Genomic DNA, 27,510 nt, shown 5'->3' on the forward strand with positions numbered 1-27,510 from the left:
TTACTATTATCCTTCTTCCTTAGATGGGAAATGGCGAGACTGAAGACCCATCCAAGCTTTTTATTTCTTGTTTTTATTAAAAAATGATTTTATATAAAAAGCGCAAACTTGATATATAATATGTATAACTATATATAAATGTTTTGGGTTTTCAGCAGAAAAGTGAATCACAGGACGATGTTGTTTCTCCAGAGAAAGTAGCGCAGATGACCTTTGAAATCCCACTTAATGACTCGGGATCAGCTGGACTAGGAGTCAGTCTGAAAGGAAACAAGTCCAGAGACACCAGCACAGATTTGGGGATCTTCATTAAATCCATCATCCATGGAGGAGCTGCTTTCAAGGTATGGAACATTGAGATGAGCATTCAAGAATAACGCCAAGTATATTCCAAGGGCCTGATATGTATCTTATTTGACTGTACACATGATACATTATACTGCTGGCTTTCTTGCTCTTGGAACCGTTTAACAAGTTTTGTTTGGTCCTCAACCACTTTAGAACTGTGACTTAGTAAGGAGATACATCTATATATTATTTTTTAGACTCATTGTATGCCCTCCTTCCGATAGTCTAATAATAGGGAATTAGAGACAGTTGTTTGAGCCTCATTTCTATAGTCATAAAGAACACCCATAACTTCATACTAAAATATATGTATGTAGTTGTGATATATATAGGTAAATATTGCAGCTTTTACATGCATTTTTGGTGGAGTTTTATATTTACTGTCACCTTGTATATGTGTTTACATATATACATACATACCGAAACAGCTTCATACCTAGAGCATGCTGCGTTTTGAAAAAAAATCTTCACTGACCGCAAAAACGCTATAAACACACCACAAACCGAAATTCTTTGTGTGTAGGCGTTCTCTAATTTTACAATAGACTTTAAAGTAACATCTAGCTGCAGCATTTTTTTTTGGGGGGGGAACAAACGCTGCCTGTTAAAATGCCAGTAAAAATGCGAGTATATGCTGCGTGTAGATCCAGTCCAAGGGTGCTTGGGAGATGATTCACCAAGTAGACAACAGTATTGCTTCTGCAATTCAGTTACTTTCCTTAAATGTCTGTTGAAAAAAAAGCTATAGTGTTTATCAACTCCAGGTTTGTGGAGCAAGAGAGATCTATTCAGATTTGTTTCTTAGATATAGTTATGCATTCCAGGTCTACAGTTTTAGCCTTTTGAGCTTCTTGACTACACGGTTGTATCTGAATGTTATACTGAGCAAGTCGCTGCATATTCTAGGTAAAGGCTATGTTGAATTTTGCAACCATTTTTTTTTTTAAGAAATTAAAAGAATAGGTAGGCTTGATTAAAAATGTCCTACCTTATAGTGTATACAGCTCATATGCATATTGTTGAGGTGTCGTCATAGTTACAGATGACAAACAAACACTGCATGTAATCCTGCAGTTCTCTCTTCCATATATCCCCTCTTCTACTGTATGTAGTTTAGCAAGAAGAATGGGCAGAGAGCGAAGTAACACATAGTTAAATACTATAGTTGTTAAGGTTAAAAAAGATCCATGAAGGTCCATCCTATATTCCTACCGGGTTGATCTAGGGGTTGGCAAATACCCCTGTGAGTTGGATGCTAATTGCCTCACATTACGGGGAACAATTCCTTTTTTACTCCTAATTATGACAATGAGAAAAAAATCCTGGATCAATGTACCGTCTCTAGAAATCTAGTACCCAATAACTTGTAATATTATATCTTTCAAGAAAGACATCCAGGTGCCTCTTTTACTTTTTTCAATAAATCAACCATCACAATATCTTGTGGCAGCCAGTTCCACAGTCTCACTGCTTACAGTAAAGAAAGTAAAGAAGCCCCATCTATGATGATAGTAAAACCTTCTTTCCTTAAGATATGCAGGATGACACCTTGTTTATGGTTACAGACCTAGGTATAAAAAGATCACTACACAGACCTCTGTACTATCCATTGATTTATTTGTACATTGTAATTAGCCGTCTTTTTTACAAACTGAATAACCCCAAGTTTGATAACCTGTCTTGGTACAATTCACCCAGTCCCTTAATTACCTTGGTTGCCTTTCTTTGTACCTGCTCAAGTTCAGCCTTCTCCTTCTTATACACAGGTGCTTAGAATTGTACACAATATTCCATGTGTGGTCTGACTAGTGATTTTTATAGCGGCAAAACTATATTCTTGTCATGTAAATCTATGCCTCTTTTGATGCATCTCATGATTTAATTTTGCCTTGGTAGCAGCTGCCTGGCACTGGTTGCTAAAGTTAAGTCCAGCAAGAAAATAAAAATCTTACCCAGTATTTTACTATCTAATACCTAACTATAGAATTTGTTTCCTCGGCCCAAGTACATAACTTTACATTTATCCCCGTTTAAACTGAATTTGCCAGTTCTCTGCCGACGCCTCCAGCTTTCCCAAATCCCTCTGTAATATTGTATTATCTGTGTTGATTACTTTACAAAGCATGCTATCATCTGCAAATATTGAAATTATTCTTTGTAATTCATCTAATAGGTCATTTACAAACATATAAAAAGGAAAGGACCCTTGTTCTACCCCTCTGGTAACTGTGACCTAATCTTAAGATGTTTTATTAATAACCGCCTCTGTTTTCCATCACTCTGCCAGTTGTTACTCAATTGCATATATTTCATCCACTCCCAGCATTCTCATTTTATGTACAAGCTTTTCATGTGTCACAGTATCAAACACCTTTAAAAGTCCGGACACACAATATCTACAGCCTTACCCAGGTCAGTCTAAAATTTACCTTCTCATAGAAGTTGATCAGATTAGTTTGACAGGACTGATCTGTCATAAACCCATGCTGATGCTGCATTATATGGTTATTTTGATTGAGATAGGGTTCTCGGATAGCATCACTTACTAAAAATCTTTAAATATTGTATCTACATAGGAGGTTAGATTTACAGGCTTATAGTTGCCAAGCTCGCTTTTTAACCCTATTTTGAATATTACCACCAAATTTGCACCTGTCCTGTGGAACACACCCTGTCATTATAGAATCTTTAAATATCAACATAATGGTCTGTCTATCACAGGATGTAAATCCTACAGAACTTCCGGGTGTATGCCATCGAGACCCGGTGACTTTTAATGTTTTTAAGGTGGCTCTGCACTTCTTCCTCGGTTAAGCACGTGACATGTCATCTAGTATTGGATTTTCCTGTGTACGTACAGTAGAGAAGCAGGCATTTATTACATTGACAATGATTACAGGATCATACAACATGGTTGGATTGCAGTCTGTAACCACACAGACATATATCTGTGTAGGAGTTGTAGACCAAAAATGGTGGGATATTTTTAGTTAAAGCATACTTATAGTTTCAGGTGATTTTTCAGAATCAGCCATCATGTGTTTGTACATCAGGAATAACACTATTCCTGAGCATTATATGACTTGTATCTGAGTTTATCAGCAGTTTTTCCCTCTGCAGGTCCATATCTAATTATCAGTTGATCATCTAAACTCCACTCCAGAGTGGGCAGAGACTAGCTGATATGTCTCCCATACACATAGGCACATAGGCAGAAGAGGTGATTCTACGTCCCTATCTCTCTTTTTCACACACACCCACACACACGCAGACACGCACACACATGCACACAGCATGAAGGACATTACAACAGTAATGAGAAGTGTTGTTGTAAATTCAGCTCTGGAGTGAGACAGTGGAAAACTTACTGGAAATGGCAGCAGCGTCTTTTTGCGTCTGTGCCTTTATCTCCCTCTTTTTCTCTCTTTCTCTCTCACTCTCCATAGACTTTTGTGGGCAGCAGTTGTAACCTGATTCCTCAGTGAAACTGACTGACTTGACTGACTCCAGATCCCTTAACCCCTAAGTCATCACCCCTATAACCTCAGTTTTATTGCCCCGGCTTATGTTAATGATGCATCACCTCATGTACAAACTTTCTTTGTGTAATATCTTAAGGCCCTATTACACCGGCCGGTGCAGCGAGCGCCGATCAGCGAGACATCGTTTATCGGCGCTCGTTTGCTCTTGTCGCACGGAGCTGTGGATGGGGACGAGCGGTTGTTACTCTGATCGCTTGTCCCCATACATTATTAACATGTCGGCAGCGCGTCTCCCTGTTTGCACAGGTAGATGTGCTGCCGGCAACGATAATATTTCACTTTTTTAAAACGATAGGACCAGCAGATGATCGAGCGTTTGCTCGTTCATCTGCTGATCGTTGGCCTATTTACACTGGGCAATTATCGGCAACAAGCGTTCTATGAACACTCATTTGCCCGATAATCGTCCAGTGTTAAACCCCCTTTAGGCTTCGTTCACATCTGCATCAGGGCTCCGTTCATGGGTTCGGTCTGAGCTTTCCGTCAGGGGAACCCATGAACGGAGCCCTGACTGAAACAAACGGAAACCATATGTTTCCCAATAGTGACAGATCCGGTGCAAATGGTTTCTGTTTGTCACCATTGTGCAAGTGTTCCATCATTTTGACGGAATCAATATCGTAGTCGACTACACTATTTATTCTGTCAAAATGATGGAACCCTTACAGAACGGTGACAAACGTAAACAATTTGCACCAGAACTGTTAACATTGAAATTAATGGTGATGCAAACGGAAAACTATGGTTTCTGTTTGTTTCAGTCAGGGTTCCATTCATGGGTTTCCCTGACCGTACTCAGTGAAGCTGAAAATCCATCTCATCTCTACCACTCTCAATACAGATTTTAGTAGGGAATTTAGAGTGAATAATCAGTGCATGAGGCAGGGGAGAGGGTAAGAAGAGTCTAATTAGTAGAGAAAGAGGTATTTTTTTTTTTTTTTTTGTAAATTATTTATTTAATTTTTCCAAATAAAAGGATTAGGGACATGAGAGGGAAAGGTGTGTTACCAAGTTTCTTATCTTGACTTTTGTACTATTGTTTCATGGAAAGTTTGTTGAAACAATAAAATACGTCTTTTGTACTATGTGCAAAGTTGCAGATTTTTTTACTATTTTTGATGCATTGGAATAATGAAAAAAAATGGTTGCAAAAGTAAATGTAGTTTTGAAAGCATACACCTAAGAACTATACTACACAATTTTGAGTGTTGTCAAAACCAGACTGCAGTAATGATTGCCTTGTGCTCCTGTTGTGATTTTTATCACGAATATTTGTCCTTTCACATCAAGTTTCCTTATATCTCAGCAGATTCAGATATTTTTTTGTTTTTAACATTTGCATTCTGTTTATGTTAATGTTTTTCATCTGCCACCAACCTGCTGAGTCAGCTAATCTCTGCCATTAAAGTACACAACAGCAAATCTATAGTCTATGGTAAACAGACCGCCATAGCATCAATCACAGATCATCTCTTGTCAATGCATTGTACTCCGCTCGTGTTCCCTACTGCAGAGATATAGAGATACTGTATATGGTTTAAGAAAGTTTATATAAAGAAACTATTGCCCTAAAATAAAAATCCCCTTAAGCTCTTTTCTGTAAAAATTTTATTCAGTCATACTGTATTTTTCAGGATAAGCTTCGTGACAACCAGCATGGTTGATATTGCCGCTACCACATGCGTTGTAACCTCCCGTTCTGTATCACTGCAAAGAGCTTTGGATACAAATTGTATGGCATTATAATGGCAGCGAGAGATTGACGACCTGCTTTCACAGAAATTCAACTATAGCTAGGAAGTAACTAAATAACATTTTATAACAACATTTTTATGTATCTGTGGATAACTCGAGGTTATTTGTTTTTAAGAAACAACACCTCTCTTGACCATGGGTAGTGTCTGGTATTGCGTCTCTGCCCAATTCAAGTAAATGTTGCTACAATGCAATATCTAACACAGCCCAAGGACAAGAGTGGGGCCGTTTCTGGAAGAAATTAGCATTTTACATCTTATCTCTTTTAGGGGTTCTTTTTAACAACTGCATTTTTCATCATTACAATATATGCTGGATTTAAATATAATAAATGATTTATTGATACATAAACCAGATCATACAGTAGACAATTGGAAAAGGGAATGATTTTGGCCCTACGTATAGTGAAACAATTTGGGCAGTTGGTTGGGGAGCAACTCATTACTAATGGATCAATCTTCAATGCTCTAAAGGTTTTCACAAGACTTTTTCAATTTGAATGCATTGTTGGCCTGAAACTGTTCCATTAACTAATTTTGGACTCTGAATTCGTATATTTTACAAGTGCTAGAGCGTTATGGGGTAACTAAACGTTTGACAAACTTCTGACATGTCACATTGACATGTCAGAAGTTTTAATTGGTGGGGGTCCGAGCACTGAGAACCCCACCAATCGCTCAAACAAAGTGGCAGAAGCAGTCGTGTGAGCTCTTAGCTTCTTCGTATCTGTTTGGCTTTTTTCCTGAAATTGTTTATGAGCCCGTACTCCGATACATTGGCTTTCCAGAAAAAGTTGAACAGAAACGAAGCAGCTGAGCACCTACATGAGTGCTTCTGCCGCTTCGTTGGAACAATTGGTGGAGGTCTCAGTGCTCTTAAAATATATGCTTTTAATGTTTGGGTTGCAAGGAATTAAATGTGACAATACTAATTTACAGTCTTGGTTTTAAAAGAAGGCCCTGCTTGTCTACAGCACCAAGGTGGTTAATTCTATGTCTCTAGTTGAAAAGCTCAGAAAATTGCAGGATAATTTGTAAAGCACATTAATACATCAGCTTTTTAATATGGTAAGTGCTTCCCAGTTGGACATTAGGCTGGACTGATACTTAAGTAATACGCAACCATTACACTTTGTCTTTCTTGACAGCGTGTCGCTAAGAAAGTTTGGAGACATATTTAACTGCTTGACTACTGGAATGACAAAATGATTGGCTGTAAAAGAAAGCAGTTCTATGTTAATACCACTCTCAAGTCACAGCTACTATAAATATCAGTGAAGGCTTCGAGGAATAAAAAAATGAAATCCGATTATTAGAGACTGCTAATCATGTATAAGATGCATGGTTTTAATGAGTACAAATTTGAAAAGCTTTGATGTAATTTTAGTCAGACTTAGGCCAGGAACATACGCAGTTTTGAAGGAGTTTTTGTGGCAGTTTTTTGAGCCAAACACAAGAGTGCGCTCAAAAGAAAGGTGATGCATCAGTCTTTTTCTACCTTTTCTTCCTTTTGGATCCACTTTTGGCTTTTTCTCCAAAAATTGGACCAAAAACTGCATCAAAACTGTTTGATTCTGACCTAAATTAGTAATATATTGAATAATCAGACCAATATCCCCGCCACAATTTATCTCTGCTGCCTTTGGTCTTATGCTCTGTGAACATCACATCTTTGGCCTATGTTTATTGTATATGCCGGAAAAAGGTTCCGAAGTATACGTTAAACGTAGGCTGTGATGGATTATTTAACAGTGACATTTTTTCGAGAGTTTAATGGTGTATGTTATACATATACATCAAGAACTCTCATCATCCTGTTCATGACATACATGTTAAACGGATGTCATTATAGCTTATGGGTGACAGACGCCCATAGACTATAATAATATTCGTTTAGCGTATACGTCATGAAAGGCTATTGAAAAATCCATGATAAATATGTTAAACATATACCTGTGGTGTGTGCTGTACAGTGGCATACATCACCAAAAGACTTCCATTTTAAAAAGCATATACCAGGCGGTTTACATTTTTTTTTTTTGTGTGCTCCCATGGAATGGAAAATCATAATCTACAGACGTATAGCAGCCTGACGAAAGCCAATAGGACACTCATAGGGTTAATGGAGCCCTATGGACATGTAAAGAGCTAAACGTAGGGGCAAAACTTTGTGTGCACAGAGCCTTATGCTGTTCTTAATTACAGATGTAGATTAGCTCTGCTACATCTGTATTTATGCTACATCTGTTTACATCGGTAAGAACTAGTAGAATTGTGAATGCAGTTCTGGACTATATCACAGAATTAGGATCCTTACATGCTAAATTTAGCAGTATGTAGGAATATGTTCTAATATATTTGTAAAGTTACAAATTTTTATGTCAATGAATTTAATTTAATAACTGTAAACTTGTGTTGGAAAATTGACATTCACCATCTGTATGTCTTCGGAGTTTTATCAATACTATGGATCCATAATACTGATAGGCCAGTCTCAGACAACAATTGTAATGCCGGGGTAGGGAGAAAGACAGGTGAGCCCTAATCTACCCGCCACTCAGTCCCTGCCTACTTGCAACGGCCCGTCCTAGGCGACGGCGTACAACTGGGCAACGGTCCCTACGCTCACTATGTGCACGACAGACAAAGAGACAAAGGTACACAGAAGCAAGGGGAACGGGGCAGTTGCCCACGGCAACACCATGACCAACAAGAGTAGTGAACGAGCCGAGTCAAACCAGGAGTGTACGAGGTACCAAACGCAGAACAGGAGAGTAGTGAATGAGCCGAGTCAAACCAGGAGTGTACGAGGTACCAAACGCAGAGCAGGAGAGTAGTGAACGAGCCGAGTCAAACCAGGAGTGTACGAGGTACCAAACGCAGAGCAGGAGAGTAGTCAGTAAGCCAGGGTCTATATGGAGCAGAGGACAAAAGTACAAGCAGCAGCAGAGCCAGGAAACAGACAGAATCACAGGCAAAGGAGGAGCAGGAAGTGAAGGTATAAATAGACAGAGGGCGGGAGTTAGCTCCGTCTGGCCAGGCTGTGATAGGCTCTCCCACTCCTCAGCCTCCCAGCCTGATTGGTAGAAGGAGGGGTCACTTGATCAGACTTAGGAGCAGGTGCAGACTGACTAACCACGGGCGTCGACACAGAAGCTATGTCTGGCAGATCCTTTACAACAATAATACGGGTTTGTCCTGGACTTTTAATTGATGGCCTATTGTTAGGATCACACACACAGATCTTTTGGAATATGTTGGTTGCAGTGTCACCATGTTAAATATTTTACTGCTTGTCAAAACGTTTAAAAATTGTTTTATTAATGGTATTTTAAAATGGGCACTAATGCCAAAGATTCTGAGTACAAGCATAGGCCGCACAGATCAAAGGTCCTAATTGGAGTGTCTGGCATATGGTGATAAAGGTAAACTAAGTGTAAAGGATCTGCCAGGCACAGCTTCGGGGTTAACTCCCTTAATTAATCAGTCAGCACCTGAATCTACATCCCTGAGACTGACTCCAGCTTCCACCACTCAGGCTGGCAGGCTTAGGAGTGGGAGAGCCTATCGCAGCCTGGCCAGACTCAGCTAGCTCCCGCCCTCTGTCTATTTATACCTGCATTTCCTGTTCCTCCTTGCTTGTTATTCTTTTTCGTGTGGTTTCCTGGCCCAGCTACAGCTCCTTCTATTTTGTTCCTGCTCCATACAGACCCTGGCTTACTGACTACTCTTCTGCTCTTCGTTTGGTACCTCGCACACTCCTGGCTTGACTCGGCTCGTTCACCACTCTGGTTGCTCACGTTGTTGCCGTGGGCAACTGCCCCTTTCCCTTGCTTGTATTCCCTTGTATGTTTGTCGTGTTTGTCGTGCACTTACTGAGTGCAGGGACCGCCGCCCAGTTGTACCCCGTCGCCTAGGGCGGGTCGTTGCAAGTAGGCAGGGACAGAGTGGCGGGTAGATTAGGGCTCACTTGTCCGTTTCCCTACCCCCCGGTCATTACATAAAGCTTCATAAGCCAATGCAGCACTGCACAGGAGTAGTAAACCAAACTACTGATCTATTTGCCAGAGCGATACACAAGTATTGCTTTTATTGAGGTGTCTTGAGATACTGATAGCAAGTGTGTATCACACCAACACTCCAAAAGAGGCTTTAAACATATAAATCAATGGTCTGTTTTGCCAAAGATATGCAATATTATTCCCAACGCGTTTCTGCGCCCCTGCACATTCAGGGGAGCTTCCTCAGGGGTATAAATCACTTAGAATATCTAATAGTATCTATTTCTGCCGGTCAGCACATGTGGTGCTGTATATTTTTGTGTTATCCGGCGTGCACTAAACAGTGATAGCTGGTTCAGTGCGCGCCGGGGAAACTCAAGAGCCTTATAGGGCTTAGCCCCGCCTCCACAAGATGCGTCATCGGAGCTTCGGCCAATCGGTGCATCAAGCGTCACACAGACGCCCACCAGCTGTAGAGGCCCCATAGTAACGTGGCGTCCAGTGGAAAGGATGCATAAAGCATCAGAAGGTAACTAGGGGAACTTCAGGCAGCCACATAACACACAGCTGACTGTGTACAACAAAATGGAAGTAAATGCAGATAGGATATGCCGATTTAAGCGGCACAGGGATATAATTACGATCGGTATAGATTTAAATACTACCAGGTCCGACCCATAATCCCATAGATGTGCAGAATATGATATTTAGCTAGATGCATGAAGCAAGATCTTGCATTGAGCTACATGCATAACGTATTAGATAGTAAATCATGGGAAATAAAAAAATGGCTACATAATCGATAGCCAAATATATATATATATATTAGAGACAGAGTCCTACAAATATGTAGGGCATTTTATTTAAATGGACAGCAATATAGAAAGAGACCAAACAAGCTTAAATAAACTACCAGATGAAAGTTATATAAATATATAGATGGATATAAAAAGGGGGAGGGGCCCTCCAACTCGGACATAGTATCCAAACTATGTATGTGGGGTGGATCGAAGTTGGATATTGATGGGGATAAATATCAGGCGAGAGGTAGGGTACCAGTTTTAAATAAATGGGAGAAATGATATCTGTTCATTTAGCCCCAGTGGTTGGATGGTCTGCATCCTAAAGATCCACTGTGCTTCTTTCTGTATTATCCTCCTATCCCAATCCCCCCTCTAGGAGATGATTGAACATGCTCCATCACCTGGAATTTAAGGACCTTGGAGTCTCCCAAGTGTTGTTCCCACACGTGTCGAGATACTGAGGTATCTTCTCTCCTGGAGATATCACAAATGTGGTCCCTCAACCTTCGCCTAAATTCCCTCTTGGTCTTCCCAACGTATTGAACCCCACAGGTACACGTGATAATATAAACCACCCCCTTGGTGAGGCAGTTTATAAAGGTTCCTGTCTCAAAGGTTTCTCTTGTGGTTTTGCTCCTAAATGTCCAAAAAGTACCCTTGACGTTTGATGAGAGCCAAGATGTGGTTTTGACCGTATCAAGATGACTATGTACTAGACTATCTTTGATGTTACGACCTCTTTTGAATGTGATCTGGGGCCTCTCACCAACCAAGTCACCCACATCTGGGTCTGCTTTCAGAATATCCCAGTATGATGTGAGTATATTCCTGATGTCCTGATGTGCAGAATCAAATGTCCCTATGACTCTAATAATCTCGTCCTTTTCTGGATGAATTTTGGGAATGAGGAGGGATTCTCTTTTTGCCCCAAGTGCATGTTGGTAAGCAGTTTTAAGCACACCACTTGGATATTCCCTTCGTTCAAACCTATTCTTCAAACCTCTTGCTGAGGTCTTGAAGTCTGCAATCGTTGTACAGATTTGTCTGGCCCTCATGTACTGCCCCTTAGGTATGCCTGTTTTTAAAGGTGTGGGATGCCAACTATCCCACCTAAGTAAATTGTTAGTAGCAGTACTTTTTCTGAACATCTCTGTCTGTAAGTAACCAAGGTCAGTCTTCTCTATCTTAATATCTAAGAATACAATGTTCCTTTCTTGAATCTCCGATGTAAAATAGAGGCCGAGATTATTGATATTCAGAATGGATACAAACTCCTTAACCCCTTAGTGACCAGCCCATTTTAGGCCCTAATGACCAAGCTATTTTATTTGTTTTTCTATAGTCGCATTCAAAGAGCTATAACTTTTTTATTTTTTCGTCTACATAGCTGTATGAGGACTTGTTTTTTTGCGGGATTAGTTGTACTTTTTAATAGCACCATTTTTGGGGGGATTATAAAAGAAACTGAAATTCCGCCATTGTTCTATGCGTTGACGCCGTTCACTATGCGATGTAAATAACATGTTACCTTTATTCTATGGGTCGGTACGATTACGGCGATACCACATATGTAGAGGTTTTTTATGTTTTACGACTTTTGTACAATAAAAACACTTTTGAACTAAAATGATTTGTTTTTGCATCGTCTCTTTCCAAGAGCCGTAACTTTTTTATTTTTCCATCAATGTAGTGATTTTTTGGGCTTGTTTTCTGCGGGACGAGATGTAGTTTTGATTGGTACTGTTTTGGGGTGCATGGGACTTATTGATTCATTTTTATTATGACTTTTTTGGGGGGCAATGGAAAAAAATAGCAAATTCGCCATTGTTTTTTGCAGGTTTTTTTTACGGTGTTCACCTTGCGGTTTAAATTACATATTAACTTTATGAATGGAGTCATTACGGTCGTGGCGATACCATATATGTGTACTTTTATTTATTTTTTACACTTTTACTTAATAAAACCACTTTTTATGGAAAAAAAATGGTTTTATTTATTTTTTTACTGTAATTTTTATTATTAATCTTTATTTCACATTTATGACTTATTTCATTAGTCCCACTAGGGGACTTTACTGTACGATCTTCAGATCGCTGCTATAATGCTTTGTTATACTTCGTATACCAGAGCATTATTGCCTGTCACTGTAAATCTGATAGGCAATCTGTTAGGATGTGCCTCCTGCGCGTCCTAACAGGCATATGTCCAGGGCAGACCTGGGGGCTTTTATGAAGCCCCCGGCTGCCATGACACCCCATCGGAGACCCGTGATTGCATTCGCGGGCCGCCGATGGGTGACAGAGGGAGCTCACTCCCTCTGTAAACAAAGTTAAATGCCGAGGTCGCTATTGACGGCAGCATTTAACGGGTTAAACTGCCGCGATCGAAGTAAACTTTGATCGCGGGCGTTGGAGCAGGAGCTCAGCTGTCATCAGACAGCTGAGCCCCGGCTCCAGCCTGCACAAGAGACCCGTGCAGGACTTAGACTAGGCTCACGTGAAAAGGCATCAGCCTAGGCTAAGGCCCCTTAGTGACCAATGTGAAAAGGCGTATTGGTGGTCACTAAGGGGTTAAACTCCTCAGTGGTACCCGACCACAAGATGAACACGTCATCAATAAACCTTAGCCACATCAAACTCCTCCCACCAGCCCAGATATAAATTAGCATAGGTAGGGGCGCAGGGACTGCCCATTGCAACCCATCTGAGTTGCTGGAAGATCTTTTGATTAAAAAGAAAAAAATTGTGTTCCAAGACAAACCAAAATAACTTCAGTACAAACTGATTGTGTGCCCAGCAATGTGTTCCTCTGTCTTGGAGGAAATACTCCATAGCTCCAACCCCTAGGTTATGGGGGATGGAGCTGTAGAGTGCCTCCACATTGAGACTGGAAAGACGGACATTGGGGTCACATCTAATGCCCTCTAATTTCCTTATCACCTCCATAGTATCCCTAACATAGGATGGGAGTGCCATAACAAAGGGCCTTAGGATCTTATCAACATAAATGCTGGCATTTTGAGATAGACTCCCAATGCCCGAAACAATCGGTCTGCCTTTAAGGGGATGGAGTGCCTTATGGACCTTCGGGAGACTGTAGAACATAGCCATTTGGGGACATCGTCCCATCAGGAAGGCTAATTCACGTTCGTCAATAATCTTCTCACGCTTGGCCATGGCTGTAATATCTTTAAGCTTAGCCAAAAAATTGGGCGTTGGATTATCTGCTAGAACGTGATAGCATGCCTTATCCTTGAGTATGTTAGTACACATAGTTATATATTGGCTACGATCCATGATAACCAAGTTTCCCCCCTTGCTTATAATTCCTGGATAATTTTCAAGGCTCTGAAGGGCCAGCATTTCCTCCCACACTAGGTTATACCTCATCTCATTTTCATCCTCCAAGCTCCTCAATTGGTCAGTGACCATTTTCAAAAATACGTCCAACAAAGTGTTATCTCTCAAGGGTGGGTTCTTTGTCGAGGGTAATCTGAGGTCAGTGAAGGGCCCCTCACCCAAATCTCTTTGCCCCTCGTCCCAGAGTTCCTCAAGCATCCTGACATGAGGAAGATCTTCCTCCAAAATTCCCAATTCAGCACACTGCTGCTGATAAGTTGTGTGTCTCGAAAAACTTTTTCCACTTTTATCGTGTGTCTTGGAAAACTTTTTCCACTTTTTTGACCCATGAAAACAAGTTAAACTTAGTAGTTGGAACAAAAGATAGCCGCTTTTTCAATAGACTATTTTCTTTAGTAGTAAGGCTTCTGGCAGACAGATTAATTATCTGCATATCATCATCCTGGTTAGGGAGACAGATATTTAAAACTCCCTTTGATCCCTTAGGAGGTAATCCGAAATGGGATGATTCCTGCCTAAAAAACCTTCTCTGGTGGTAGCTCGTCCTCTATTCCTCACTCTCTGTACAGGGCGTGACTGAGTTCTCCCCTGAGGCCTGCTACTCCGAGCGGTTCTCAGAGGATATCTCTAAGTATCTGAATCCGAGACCTCCAGTTCTGAGGAGGACAGCTCAGTGTCAGGCTCCTGATAACTAGTAGACTTAGGACCAAAATCAAACACCCTCCCTTCTTTGAAGTTAGTGGTGTCACTCATATACTGGAAATGTTTACTTTCCTTTATATGTGTAGTAAATTTTTCTATGGCCGGCTGTAAAGTGTTTTCTTTTTTTCTCAAAATCAGCACTGCCCGTAAATTTTTTTACTTGATCAACACCTTCCTTAAGTTTCTTAGAGCTACGTGCCAGATGATTTTTTTCCTCATCTAACAGGAGACCCATAAATCTAAGTGATGACTCAATGGATTCCTTTTGCCATTTTTTTTATAAGGTCCCCTGAACCATGTTGATAATGTCCCCAGTGTCACCATGTTGCGTATTAAAAAAAATGTTAACTTATTATCATCCTTTCCCTTTATAACCCATTGTCCCTTATCCCATCATCCATAGTCCACAGGTATAAATTTAAGGGAGTATAAAAGCTTTATAGATGCATTGGTCCAAGTGTAAACTATTCCATTTCCATCTCTGAAATTCAGTGTTCATCTTTCTATTCTTAAAGGTGTCTCTGAACTAGAGTGAACCCAGTATTCAATTGTATGTTTAAAAGACGGATAAATGTCTTGATGTGCCCCCTCGGTTGGAATGGGTTTATGATGGTTTTTTTTCAGATTTTCAAGTGACTGCTTTTTACTTTTACAAACCTTCTGCCTTTAGCAGTCATTTCAGAAATATGCTAAGGACTTGACTTAAAAGCACCGATTTAAACAGTGACGCCAAAGACCAGGTGCCAGCTCCTAGTGACCTTAGCATAATTATGTTCCTTTTTGTTTTTCAGGTCACAAAGTTAAATTAAAATTTTACTGGGGAACTTTATCACTATTTTGTAACTTCATTTATTGATAAGGGAAATTTGTATGCTTAGATTTGAATATCAAGTTTGACAAAACCTATGCCCAGATCTGCTACCTATATTTTTCTTTAATGCCTTAAGGTCCTTTTACATGGGCAATGATCGGGCGAACGAGTACTCGTGCAAATTCTTGGTCCCGATCATTGCACTGTGTAAACAGGGCAGCAATCAGCCCACAAACGAGCTAACACTCATTCTTCAGCAGAACGCGTCTTTTATGCGGTCATAAAAATGGTTGCTTGTCGCCAGCACATCTCAGCGCATAAAAAAAGGCATTTGCTTCTGACGAGATGAAAAATGGATGGGGTCGAATAATCATATTAACAATCTTTCATCCCTATAGTTGCGATCATTGCTACGTTTAAATAGAGAAAACAAATGTCGGTTGACATGCAGTATTGTCGATGTATTCCCCATGTCATGATCACAGTGGTGTTGAAAGCTGGGATTTGGAGAGTTTATTTCGGTGGGGGTTTGTATACTGTAGAGCTGGTTTAGCTGTCCCTATGACTCACAAGGTTGTTGCCAGCTATATCCTTTACAATGGCTTTGCATGGTAGAAAACAAAAATCACAGTTAACCACCGAGTTCTCTTCATGTCATTTACAACTCGGGGAGCATTAACATGGTTGTCTGGTTTTCAAAGTTAAAAAGCAATGACCCAGTATGTCTATTAATTTTACATCACAATATTGATTTCAATGGGTTTTGTAAGGCCTCATGCACACGAACGTGCTTTTGCGGCCGCAATTCCCCCGAAAATCTACGGGAGAATTGCGACCCCATTCATTTCTATGGTGGTTTCCACAGTACGTGCATGGCCCAGGAGCCTGGACCGCAAAAAGAATGGACTTGTCTTTTTACGGCCGTGTTCTGCGGTCCGGGCTCATAGAAAATAAAGGACGTGGCCATGTGCACGGCCCGTAATTTGCAGGCGGCTCACGGGTGACACACAGCCGGAGAATTGAACAGTTGCTGCTGTGTTCCCTAACAGATAATAGCTGATCACATGGATCTCAGTAGCAGGACACCCTATAATCAGCTTATCGACACAGGAATCTTCCAACAGAGAGGAATTGACCAACATTGACTAGAAAAGACTGGGCCCCATAGCAAACTTTTGAATGCCCCCCCCCCCCAACCTGAATATGAAACTGCTACATATAAAAGTTAAGACTTTCATTGCTTTTAATTATCAGACCATATCAAATAAAATTGACGCCAGGCCAGTGCCAGAAGATCAGGGGTACAAGCCCAAAGGCATATGCCCACCCATGTGCCTTGAAGACAGTATAGCTATTTGACAACTTTTAGAATACATGATGTTTACACTGTCTGAACAGTAAACTGTCCCTGTATATTACTTTATTATGAAAATCAGCCTTGTGGTGCCAGGAACCTGTATCCGTACATACATTAGACCTGCCCCCAAATCATTTTCTCTGTCATATGCACTAATGTACTGTATATATGATTTACCTTTTATTAATACATTAATGCAATTACCAGATAATACCACTATATACCAAACATTACCTCCACACCATGAATATCACCGTACAGTACTCATACAGTGGTCACATACTAGTTCTACACTGGCGCTCTACACAGTATAATCACACTGTGAATACAGTGCAAGGAATACAGTTTAATTGCATCCAGTGACTCACGGGTGGCCCCTTCTCTTATTAGAGTAGTTCACTTTCTCTTTTCTCTCCATCTGACCCAGACAAACATGACGACTCCTCCCTGCCACAACTCGTCTCTGCAGAGTTTGCTGCTCAGATGTGTTTAGCTCTTCACTTTTCCAGCACATACTCACCGTGTACACAAACTTCCCATTCTGCTGCCTCCTTTAATTTCTTACGACCAGGCCTATTTTGGTCTTCATTACCAAGCATGCTTTTTTTCTTATCTTCGCATTCCAAGAGTTAGAACTTTTTTATTTTTCTGTCGACATAGCTGTATGAGGGCTTGTTTTTTGCGGGATGTGTTGTATTTTTTAATAGCACAATTTTTGGGTACATATTTTATATTAATTAACTTTTTTGAGGAGGGAATTGAAAAAAACAGCTATTCCAGCATTATTTTAAATTTACGCCATTCACCATTCAGCATAAATAACATGTTACGTTTAATTCTATGGGTTGGTACGATTATGGCGATACCACATATGTATAGTTTTTTTAAGTTTTACCACGCTTGCACACTTAAAAAAAACTTTTAAACAAAAATACAAAATTTTTGCATCGCCACATTGCATTAGCCATAACTTTATTATTTTTCTGTTGATGCCGCGATATGATGGCTTGTTTTTTGCGGGACAAGGTGTAATTTTCATTATTACTGTTTTGGGGCACATTGGACATATTGATTAACTTCTATTATATTTTTTTTAGGGGGGAATGAAGAAAAAAAGCGATTTCACCATTGTTTTTCTGTGTATTTTCTGTATGGCGTTCACCCTGCCATTGAATTAATGTGTTAACTTTATTTTTTGTGTTTTTACGATCGTGGCAATACCATTTATGTGTATTTTTCAATGGAAAAAAAATGTTTTATTTTATTTTTACTGTTCACCTTTTTTTATTTTTTCATAAACTATATGTAACTGATTTTATTTTATTTTTTAGTTCCACTACAGATCTTCTTATCTCCGATATAATGCTTTGGTATACCAAAGCATTTTTGCCTGTTAGGGTAAAACTGACAAGCAATCTATTAGGCCATGCCTCTGGCACGGCCAAATAGGCATATAGCCAGGGCAGGCCTGGGGGCCTCTGTTAGCCCCCTGGCTGCCATGGCAAACCGGCAGAGGCCGGCGTCCGCGGGCCACCGATGGGTGACAGAGGGAGCCCCCTCCTTCTGTCAAAACATTTAAATGCTGCAGTTTCTATTGACCGCGGAATTTAAGGGGTTAAATGGCTGAGACTGAAGGTTTTTTCAATCTCAGGCTTTGCAGCGGGAACCCGGCTGCCAGTCAAAGCTGGGCATCTGCAGTGGTAGTGCGGGCACAGCTTCTGTGCCCACGCGATTACCACATGCACGTCCGAATGCCGGAAAGTGACCCTTCTCATGACGTGCATGTTCATGAAAATGCGGGAAGGGGTTAACCCCTTAAGGACACAGCCTGTTTTGGCCTTGTGGACACTGGCAATTTTTTCAAATCTGACGTGTTACTTTGTGGTAATGATTTTGGAATGCTTTTATTTATCCATACGATTCTGAGATTGTTTTCTCGTGACACATCGTACTTTGTGAGTCGTAAAATTTAGCAGATACATTTATTCCTTTTTTGTAAAAAAAAACACCACAATTTTGAGAAAATTTAAAAAAAACTAGCATTTTTCTAAATTGAAATGTATATATTTTTTTAAGATTTACAGCGTTTGCACAATAAAATCACTTTTTTAAAAAAAAATTATTAAAGTTTTGTGCCACCATATTCGAAGAGCCATAACTTTTTTTATTTTTCCGTCCAAAAAAGCTGTGTAAGAGCTTGTTTTTTGTGGGACGGGTTGTAGTTTTTATTGGTACTATTTTGGGGTGCATCCAACTCTTTGATCAATTTTTGTTCTTTGTTTTGAGAGGGGTGGTGACCAAAAACCAGCGATTTGGCATTGTGTTTTTTTTTGGGGGGGGGGGGGGGTTTCTTTGCAGCAATACCAAATATGTGTACTTTTTAAGTGTTTTATTTTTTTTCCCAATAATAAGACTTATTATAGGAAAAAAGACAGTTTTTTTTTTTTTTTACTTGGAAATTTAATATTTTATTCTTTTGCACAACATGCTACTCTTTGTAACTTTTTTTTTGTCCCCCCTAGGGGATTGAAGGCCTGCATCACTGTTCTCTATTCTAATACATTAGAGCAGTCAGTATCACTAGGACAGCAAGCCTATTCATACTTGACAGACCAGGAGGCCATTGTTAGGCGTCTGGTTGCCATTGCAACTATCGGCACTGCCGCGATTGCGTCACGGGGCTGCCGATCGGCTACAAACCACCTCAATGCCGTTGTCGCTTTTGACTGTGGCATCTAAGTGGTCGGGGATCGGAGCTGGCTCTGGTCCCTGCCGTTACAGCAGTGATGGCGCTGGCTCTGCTTCTGAGCCCACTCCATCACTGTCACGTACCGATACGTGATGTTGAACTAAGTCCGTAGCTGCAATGATGTGACATGACGTTAAGGGGTTCACAGTTTCCTACTGTTGCAAAATAGTGGCACGCAGATACTGTCCTTAAAAATAATAATGGCAATGTAATGACAGGGTAGGGAGACAGACAGGTGAGCCCTAATCTACCCGCCACTCAGTCCCTGCCTACCGGCACGGCCCGTCCTAGGCGACGGCGTACAACTGGGTGATGGTCCCTACGCTCAATATGTGTACGACAGACAAACAGATAAGGGTACACAGAAGCTTATGCATCCTTCACACTACTGATACCAACTTAGTGCCCCACATCATAACCATGATGCCCCCTTAGTGCCCCACAGCACTTATGTCCCATTTATGCCCCTTTCACAGTAGTGATGCCCTGTTAGTACCCCTACAAACTAGTGAGGCTCCCTTACTGGTTCCCCAAACAGAAATACTCCCCCTCAAAATTATAAAAGTAATACTCCCCTATCCCCATTCCCGATGGAGCAGCTCATTCTTTAGACCCCTTCCGGCCAGAGCAGTCTGCGGCTCGTTTCTTGCACGATGACGTCACTGCAGCTCACCGGCCCGCATGGTACCTGCTCCACTAACGTATTCAGTTGTATCTCTGTCCTAAGAAAGCAGATTCAATTGTAAGTTTGTATCTGCGTCCTGTGAACACAGAGAGGCACATTTATTTTTTTCTGCATTTTGCAAGTTTAGTGTTTGTTCAAGTGTGTCTGAGGGTTTGACAGCACTCTACATAAAAAATTAGAACATTGCTTAAAAAGAAATTCCCTGGTATATTGTTATAAATCGAATTTCCCCTGTTTACAGGTGTAGCAATCTGAAATAAAACAGGGTTAGGCCTTATTTACACGAGCGTGTGCGTTTTGCGCACGCAAAAAATGTGGCATTTTGCGTGCGCAAAAGGCACTTAACAGCTCCGTGTGTCATCAGTGTATGATGCGCGGCTGCGAGATTTTCTCGCAGCTGCCATCATTATGACACTCCGTTTGGATGTTTGTAAACAGAAAAGCACGTGGTGCTTTTCTGTTTATATTCAGAGTTTGACAGCTGTTGCGCGAATCACGCAGTTTGCACGGAAGTGCTTCCGTGCGACATGCGTGGTTTTCACGCACCCATTGACTTCAATGGGTGCGTGATGCGTGAACAGCGCACAAAGATAGGACATGTCGTGAGTTTTACGCAACACACTCACGCTGTGCAAAGTTCACGCACTGTCTGCACTGCCTCATAGACTAATATAGGTGCGTACGACACACATGAAAAGCAGGATTACAAATGTCCTGTGATTTGACGTGAGGTCTAAAAAGTAAGCTATGGACTGAATGCAATTTGACAGCAGTCTATATTCTACTAATGGAGTTCGGACTATAGATGACAAGACTTGCACAATCTTTTATCATTAAAATACACCTTTAGTATGACTTCCAATGGTAACATCCCTGAAAATGAAATACATATACTTCAGGGATGTGGAGAGCGAGAGGAGAAGTAATGAGGCACACATTTAGCATAAAAACCATTGAGGCTTAGTTTTAAATGGTGCCTTTTGAGATATCAGTGCCAAACAAAATGTATCTTATAATAAACAAGCAAAGAAAATGGAGATATTCACATCCATAGAATTTGCTTTGACTTATTTATTTGAACTGTCTGTCTGAAAAAAAAAGAGATGGGGAAAGGACTACGGTGAAAGTTATCTCCTTTTCCAGGTTGTTCTGGGTGCAGAATAATTTATGACCAATCTAAGGCAATATGATTTTGGATTTGTCTAGAACACTGTGTAGGAAATGTTCTTACTGGCAGACACTTTACATTTACTAGAGGAATAAAATTTACATAGCTGCTTTCCCGCCAAGGTATATTGCCTAGAAATATATCTGGCTTTATAACCAATGCAGCTCCACGATTCCCTCCACCAAGTGTTTATTCTCAGTAAAACAATACACTAATGATCAGGTCCCTGCTTCCAGCATAATGCATCGTAGTTGTGGCCATCATGGCTTGTCACATAGATTGTGTCCCTCATTCATATTGCGTGTCACAATCCTGCCTCTAGTCAATCCGTGATCTGTCGTCGTGCTCGCTGGATGTCGCCGTCTTTATTGATACTGAAGATGTTAAGGTTAATATACATATCGCTTCTCGCTGCACTGAGGTTGTGCATTGTGCAGCTGAGACAAGAATGAAATCATCCAGTTCAGAGCCCTTCTTGGTCTGAAGACATATTTACAATATCTCTCTCCTTTGTGGCTGGAATTTTAAGCAGCTGAGATATGCTGTGAAAATAGACCCTGCTTTTCTGCAATAAACCTTCCCCCAAGTAAAATAAACCAAAACGGTCACATTGTGTTCCTGCGGTAGAAAGAATATAGATTTCAGGCAATGTATCATTTTATGCTTTTTTCTCCCCCGTTTATGGCTTTTATCGCATACTGCGCCAAAGAAAGTCTCTGTTTACTGAACAAATGACATTTCCATTAAATAGTGTACATTTCCGTTTCTCTTTAGCAGAGGTAATTACTTACCCAGTGGATTTCAAAGCGCTACAAGATTGGTACATTACAGCGAGGTTGGCTGAAGGCTTTTTTGGGGTTTAGCTCATAATAATAATTTAGCATAAACACAAAAAGGAGCAACAGATATCATTAAACAGTAAACCTAATTCACACTCACAATGAAATCTAACTTCAGCGCACAGATCTCATATCTATCAATCATTTAAATCTTTCTATGTCGGTCTATCTATATCTGTAAAGCCGGCCATACGCGTGAGATAGCTATCGGTCGAACGATCGTTTGGTTAATAGCTGTTCTTCCCGACTCCCCCATACACGTGCACACTCGGCTGAGTGTGCATGTGTTTTCAACAGGGAGAAGGGAAAAAGCCACTGGCAGACTGCTCTGGCAGCGGCTTATATATTTGAAAACAATTTCAATTGTTTTGAATTTCAACGCGCCCGAGCCTTCTCTCCTCCGACATGTGCTGTTGGGGGAGAGTAAGGATCCCACTATATACATGAGATAGTTGGATGGTCCCGCCGGAATATATCTTATGTGTATGGCCAGCTTTAGTTGGTCTATCATTATGTCTGTCAGCCTGTTTGTCTTCTGAGCTGGTGAGAATTGAATAATTAGCACCCTAAGAGATGGATTGGAAATGCTGCAGAATTTCCATCCAGAATTTTTTAGGCGGGACGCTCCAAAGTGCATTACAGTAGCAGCAAAGTGGATGGGATTTTAACACATTTCATCCACATGCAAAAAAAAAAAATGCAGTAAGCATACAAAAATTGGATGCTGTGCTAATTCTCAATCTACAGCATGCCACTTCATCTTGCGTAAATGCTGCAGTAAATTCTCAGCAGCTCTGCATTTATACTAGAACTTTCCTGATGATGATATATGAGGAAATTGCTCTCCCCTTAAAGGGGTTATCCTACCAAAAAAACTACAGTCACAGGATAGGTGAAAAGTATTTGATCGCTGGGGTCTCACCGATTAGGAGAACGGGGGTCCAGAGTTTCCTGAATGAACGGAGTGATGGTCACGCATGAGCGCTGACACCCTATTCCTTCTCTTTGGGACTGTCGGAGATAGCAGAATACAGCACAGTTGATAAGTTTTTTTGGCAGGAACCCCTTTAAATTGAATGTGGTTTTAAACTGAATCTGATGGAAGAATATAACATGGATTGTCTAGCTCTGCTTCTCAGTAGGGTATATTTTTGTCCTTATATACAAGTAATAGACCTTTTGTTCTGAGCTAGTGTGATGGCTACAAGGTCGTTGATGATGAACTGTAGGGATGTTGACGTTTTAATTAGCCTGTAGTGGACTTGTTTGATGAAGTCAGTAGCACTGTCTATACGGTATATTGACTTTCCAGACTGTCTGACAAAATATAAATCTGTTTCCAGCCATTCATTTTCACTTATATTCATAGTCATTCCATTGAATGAATATGTCTTCAATACCATTAGATACTCATTTAAACAAATGGTGTTCTGCTCCCTTTCACCTCATTAAAAAATGCAATATAGTAGAATTGAAATTAGATAACTGGGAAGAACTATGGACTGCACACTCTTCTGGGAGAAGCAATGATCACAGTCGATAGACTATTCAGTTATTTGTAAATAAGTAGCAATGAATTGAAGCACTTTGGAAAATGTATTTTCTTTTCAGATAAATGCAAAGAAATGGCTTATTCTAGGGCTTCGGCTGTACGGCACCATTTTGAGTGATTTTATGGTGGTGGTAAAGTTCCTATAGCATGCCGTTTTCTTCATCTGTATAGCCTTGCTTTTTTCCTAATGGAAACAAGTGCTTGTGACTTTTTTTTGTACAGTGGGGTACATTTGTTTGTGATAGCCAACTGCATTCTAAATTTTGTGTTTTCAGCCTACGCTGTTTATCTGTTTATTAATTTGCCACAAGTCACATTGCATTTATACTGCATCCTATAGTTGTAGGGAATTCCATATAAAGCAATTGTCTATTACACGCCTGTTGCTAAAATTCAGATTTTTTTTTTAGTACATGCAAACGTCCGATAATCAGGGACGCTGCAGGAGACTCAGCAGATGAAAGCTTTTTATGAGATCCTCTGTCTGTTGTGCCATGGATACACTTACCTGTGTTACAGGGCTGGATGAGTTGAAGTCTTTGATACTTCTCTGATCATATATTGGATTAGCAATTGTTATAAAAGATCAGAAGTATATAAGAGAAGAATTATATAAATATATTAGGGAATTGTGATATATATATGTATGTGTATATATATATGTATATATATATATATATATATATGTGTGTGTATATATATATGTATGTACATATACAGTGCCCACCAAAAGTTCCGGAACACCCTCATAACTTTTGAACGGCTCGAGGTAGAGGGTTGAAATTTGGTGGGATTTAATGGGGTCATAAAATCTACCAGGTAACGCCCAAAAAAAAACACCCACACTCCCTTGGGGTGGTCGGGGGCAGGAAAATCTTAAAAGGCACGGGGGGGTCGAGTGGGGGCTCATTTGAAAGCTCTTTTCAATATGAAAACAATGCCGCAATCGATTTTGAAAGAGGATTTTTTTTTACAGAGATATTTAACTTTAAAGTTATCATCTTCATTATCGGCTACCGCCGGTATTAGAAATTACCCAAAATGTACCTCGTGGGTAAAATCCTAAATCTGTGTTGGTGTGTGTGTGTGTGTGTGTGTGTGTGTGTGTGTGTGTGTGTGTGTGTGTGTGTGTGTGTGTGTGTGTGTGAGCTTGGGAATGTCACATCAAGGTGACTTTAAATGACGGATTATTACGATCGGCCTCGGCGATACAAAATGGACCTTGTCTACGATTGTATCATGATTTCATGTGTACACATTTCGGTAGTCACTTGTGAATTTCAGAGAGTAAGTTTAATTTTTGTACATTTCTATTGTCATATCACAAAATGCATTTGACCGAAACGGAAAGGATAATTTTATTGATGATGAGAGGGTACGGCGAAGAAAAAATAGGAGCCTATCAAGAAGTAGCAGCTTTATTCAATGCCACTTATCCAATCCGTGATCCAATTTCATAGTCAACTGATCCGGAAGACCCAGAAATGCTAGTAATGATGAAAAAGCTTTCGATGTTCTGCTCACTGTACATGATAATCCTCATACATCTGTCTCGAGTGGAACACAACAAAATGATATCAGCGCCACATCAGTTCGTCTAATTTTGAAGAGGCATCATTATCATCCTTATAAAATACGTCTAGTTCAGGAACTATCCGAAGATGATTATGACAGAAGAGTGGAATTTTGCGATACAATGATTACACGATTTGATGATAATCATCAGCTTTTCAACTGGACCTGTTTTTCGGATGAAGCTACGTTTGAACTAAACGGTTCTGTAAATCGACAGAACATGAGGTATTGGGCAGACGAAAATCCACATTGGATGAGAGACCGTCATACCCAGTGTCCTCAGAAAGTTAACGTTTGGGCCGGAATATTGCTCAATCATATTGTAGGACCGTTTTTCATTGAAGGAAACATAAATGCAGAAAATTACTGCAATTTTCTAAGAAACCAAGTGATACCAGCTATTCAAAATATTGCTGGAGAAGCTTTCCGCAATGTTTGGTATCAGCAGGATGGAGCTCCGGCTCATTTTTCTCTGCGAGCTCTAAATCTTCTGAACGATAATTTTCCTGATCAATGGGTTGGTAGAAGAGGCCCGATAGAATGGCTACCGAGATCACCAGATCTGACCCCATTAGACTTTTTATACTGGGGGTATTTAAAAAGTAAAGTCTATGAGACTAAGATCGCAAATTTAGACGAGCTGTGGGAAAGAATAGTGAACAATTCTAATTCAATCACACCAGATATTATAAATAACGTTATCGACACGTTTTACGTTTGCTTAGGACACTGTCAAGTTGTTGAAGTACATCAGTTCGAACATTTGATTTAATACAGTAATTGGGTTGATTTTTTTGCCGTTAACTGGTAGATTTTGTGACCCCATTAAATCTCACCAAATTGCAACCCTCTACCTCGAGCCGTTCAAAAGTTATGAGGGTGTTCCGGAACTTTTGGTGGGCACTGTATATTAATTCCCTAATCTACATACATTGGTTTCCTTAAAGCTAACCCGATACTGGTGAGGGGAATTTTTTTCCACTTTTTATGTTTTTTATTGATTGTAGCCATCAGTGGGAGTCACAACCTAGTATAAGGTATATACGTTTTTTGTTTTTTTTAGGGTACATTAATTTTATAACACAAACAATAACTATTCTAGGATTCTAAATATAAGTGTCTTTAAACACTTCTGTACCGTCCAGTGCAACTTAAAATAAATCAAGAGAGTACAATAAGTTAAGTAGTTCAGACCCATTTATTACATTTTGATGTATTATGTACATTGCTATATGATCTAACTCACTAAACATTATACAGAATTTTATAATGAACTATCTTATGTACCTTAATAGTAGATAAGGATGATACTGGTAAGTTCATCCTATGGGATAGGGTTGCCAATTAGTTGTAGAAGAGTCTCTGATGACATTTATGAAGGTATTTTGAGCTTGTTATGAGTGAATATAATTACATGCAATTTTAATATTCCTTGTGATGACAACTTTTGTTTTACTTTATTCATCATTTATAGGATGGACGTCTGAGAGTTAATGATCAGCTTGTGGCTGTGAATGGGGAGACCTTGCTTGGCAAGTCAAATCGAGAGGCCATGGAAACATTGCGGAGGTCTATGTCTATGGAGGGAAACATTCGAGGGACGATTCAACTGGTCATTTTGCGTAGGCTGAATAAGCAAACAGAGGTAATTCCTAGACTCACTAAGCGAATGTTGCTATTATAGAATAGATATTAAATACCTCAAAATATCTAGAGATAAAAGAAAATAACCACCCCATTAAATCAACATCAGGATATGAGGAGGTGGAATTGATCTGCTAAGTACTTACACATTATAAGGAATTCACCTGATGGCATCATGTCGGATACATCAAGCTAACAAATTCTACTTCTTCTGGAGTATCTTGCTTGTAATGATAAAAATTTCTAAGAAACTGTATGGAAACAATTCCTCATATAATAAATACTCTCCATATATCCTGCACCAATGGCTGTGTAACCTATAAATATACTTGACACTTAATGGACCTGCGTACGGAGAAAAAAATAACTAAAAATGTAAATTACCTGAATGAGTTATATATCGAGTGCTTGTGAAAAATGTTTACCAGGTGCTGAAAGTATATCACTCCCTTCACAACAGTCACTCCTGAAAGTCCATCACTACCTCGTATGGCACAGGATATCCCTCATTGTGACTTGATGGATCTGGTATTTGACTTGCATTATAGTCATATTTACATGTCATAGAGCTAAACATAGCCCCAATTCACACACAGAGGATGAAATATCATCCTGGTTTAC

At 40.1% G+C, this 27,510-nt stretch overlaps 1 protein-coding gene across 3 annotated transcripts in view; it reads left to right on the forward strand.

Annotated features, from left to right (window-relative positions):
- Window positions 1-27,510, forward strand: part of PARD3B (par-3 family cell polarity regulator beta) — a 1,147,141-nt gene that overhangs the window by 406,371 nt on the left and 713,260 nt on the right. For 2 of the 3 annotated variants that reach the window (XM_075829835.1, XM_075829837.1), the window contains exons 11-12: window positions 156-344; window positions 26,720-26,890. In XM_075829835.1, coding sequence (XP_075685950.1) covers window positions 156-344; window positions 26,720-26,890 — 360 coding nt within the window. The remainder of the gene's footprint in view (window positions 1-155; window positions 345-26,719; window positions 26,891-27,510) is intronic. The other variant, XM_075829836.1, reaches the window with a different exon arrangement.

The sequence above is a fragment of the Rhinoderma darwinii genome, chromosome 6 (assembly GCF_050947455.1).
Source record: "Rhinoderma darwinii isolate aRhiDar2 chromosome 6, aRhiDar2.hap1, whole genome shotgun sequence".
Taxonomy (NCBI): Eukaryota; Metazoa; Chordata; class Amphibia; order Anura; family Rhinodermatidae; genus Rhinoderma; species Rhinoderma darwinii.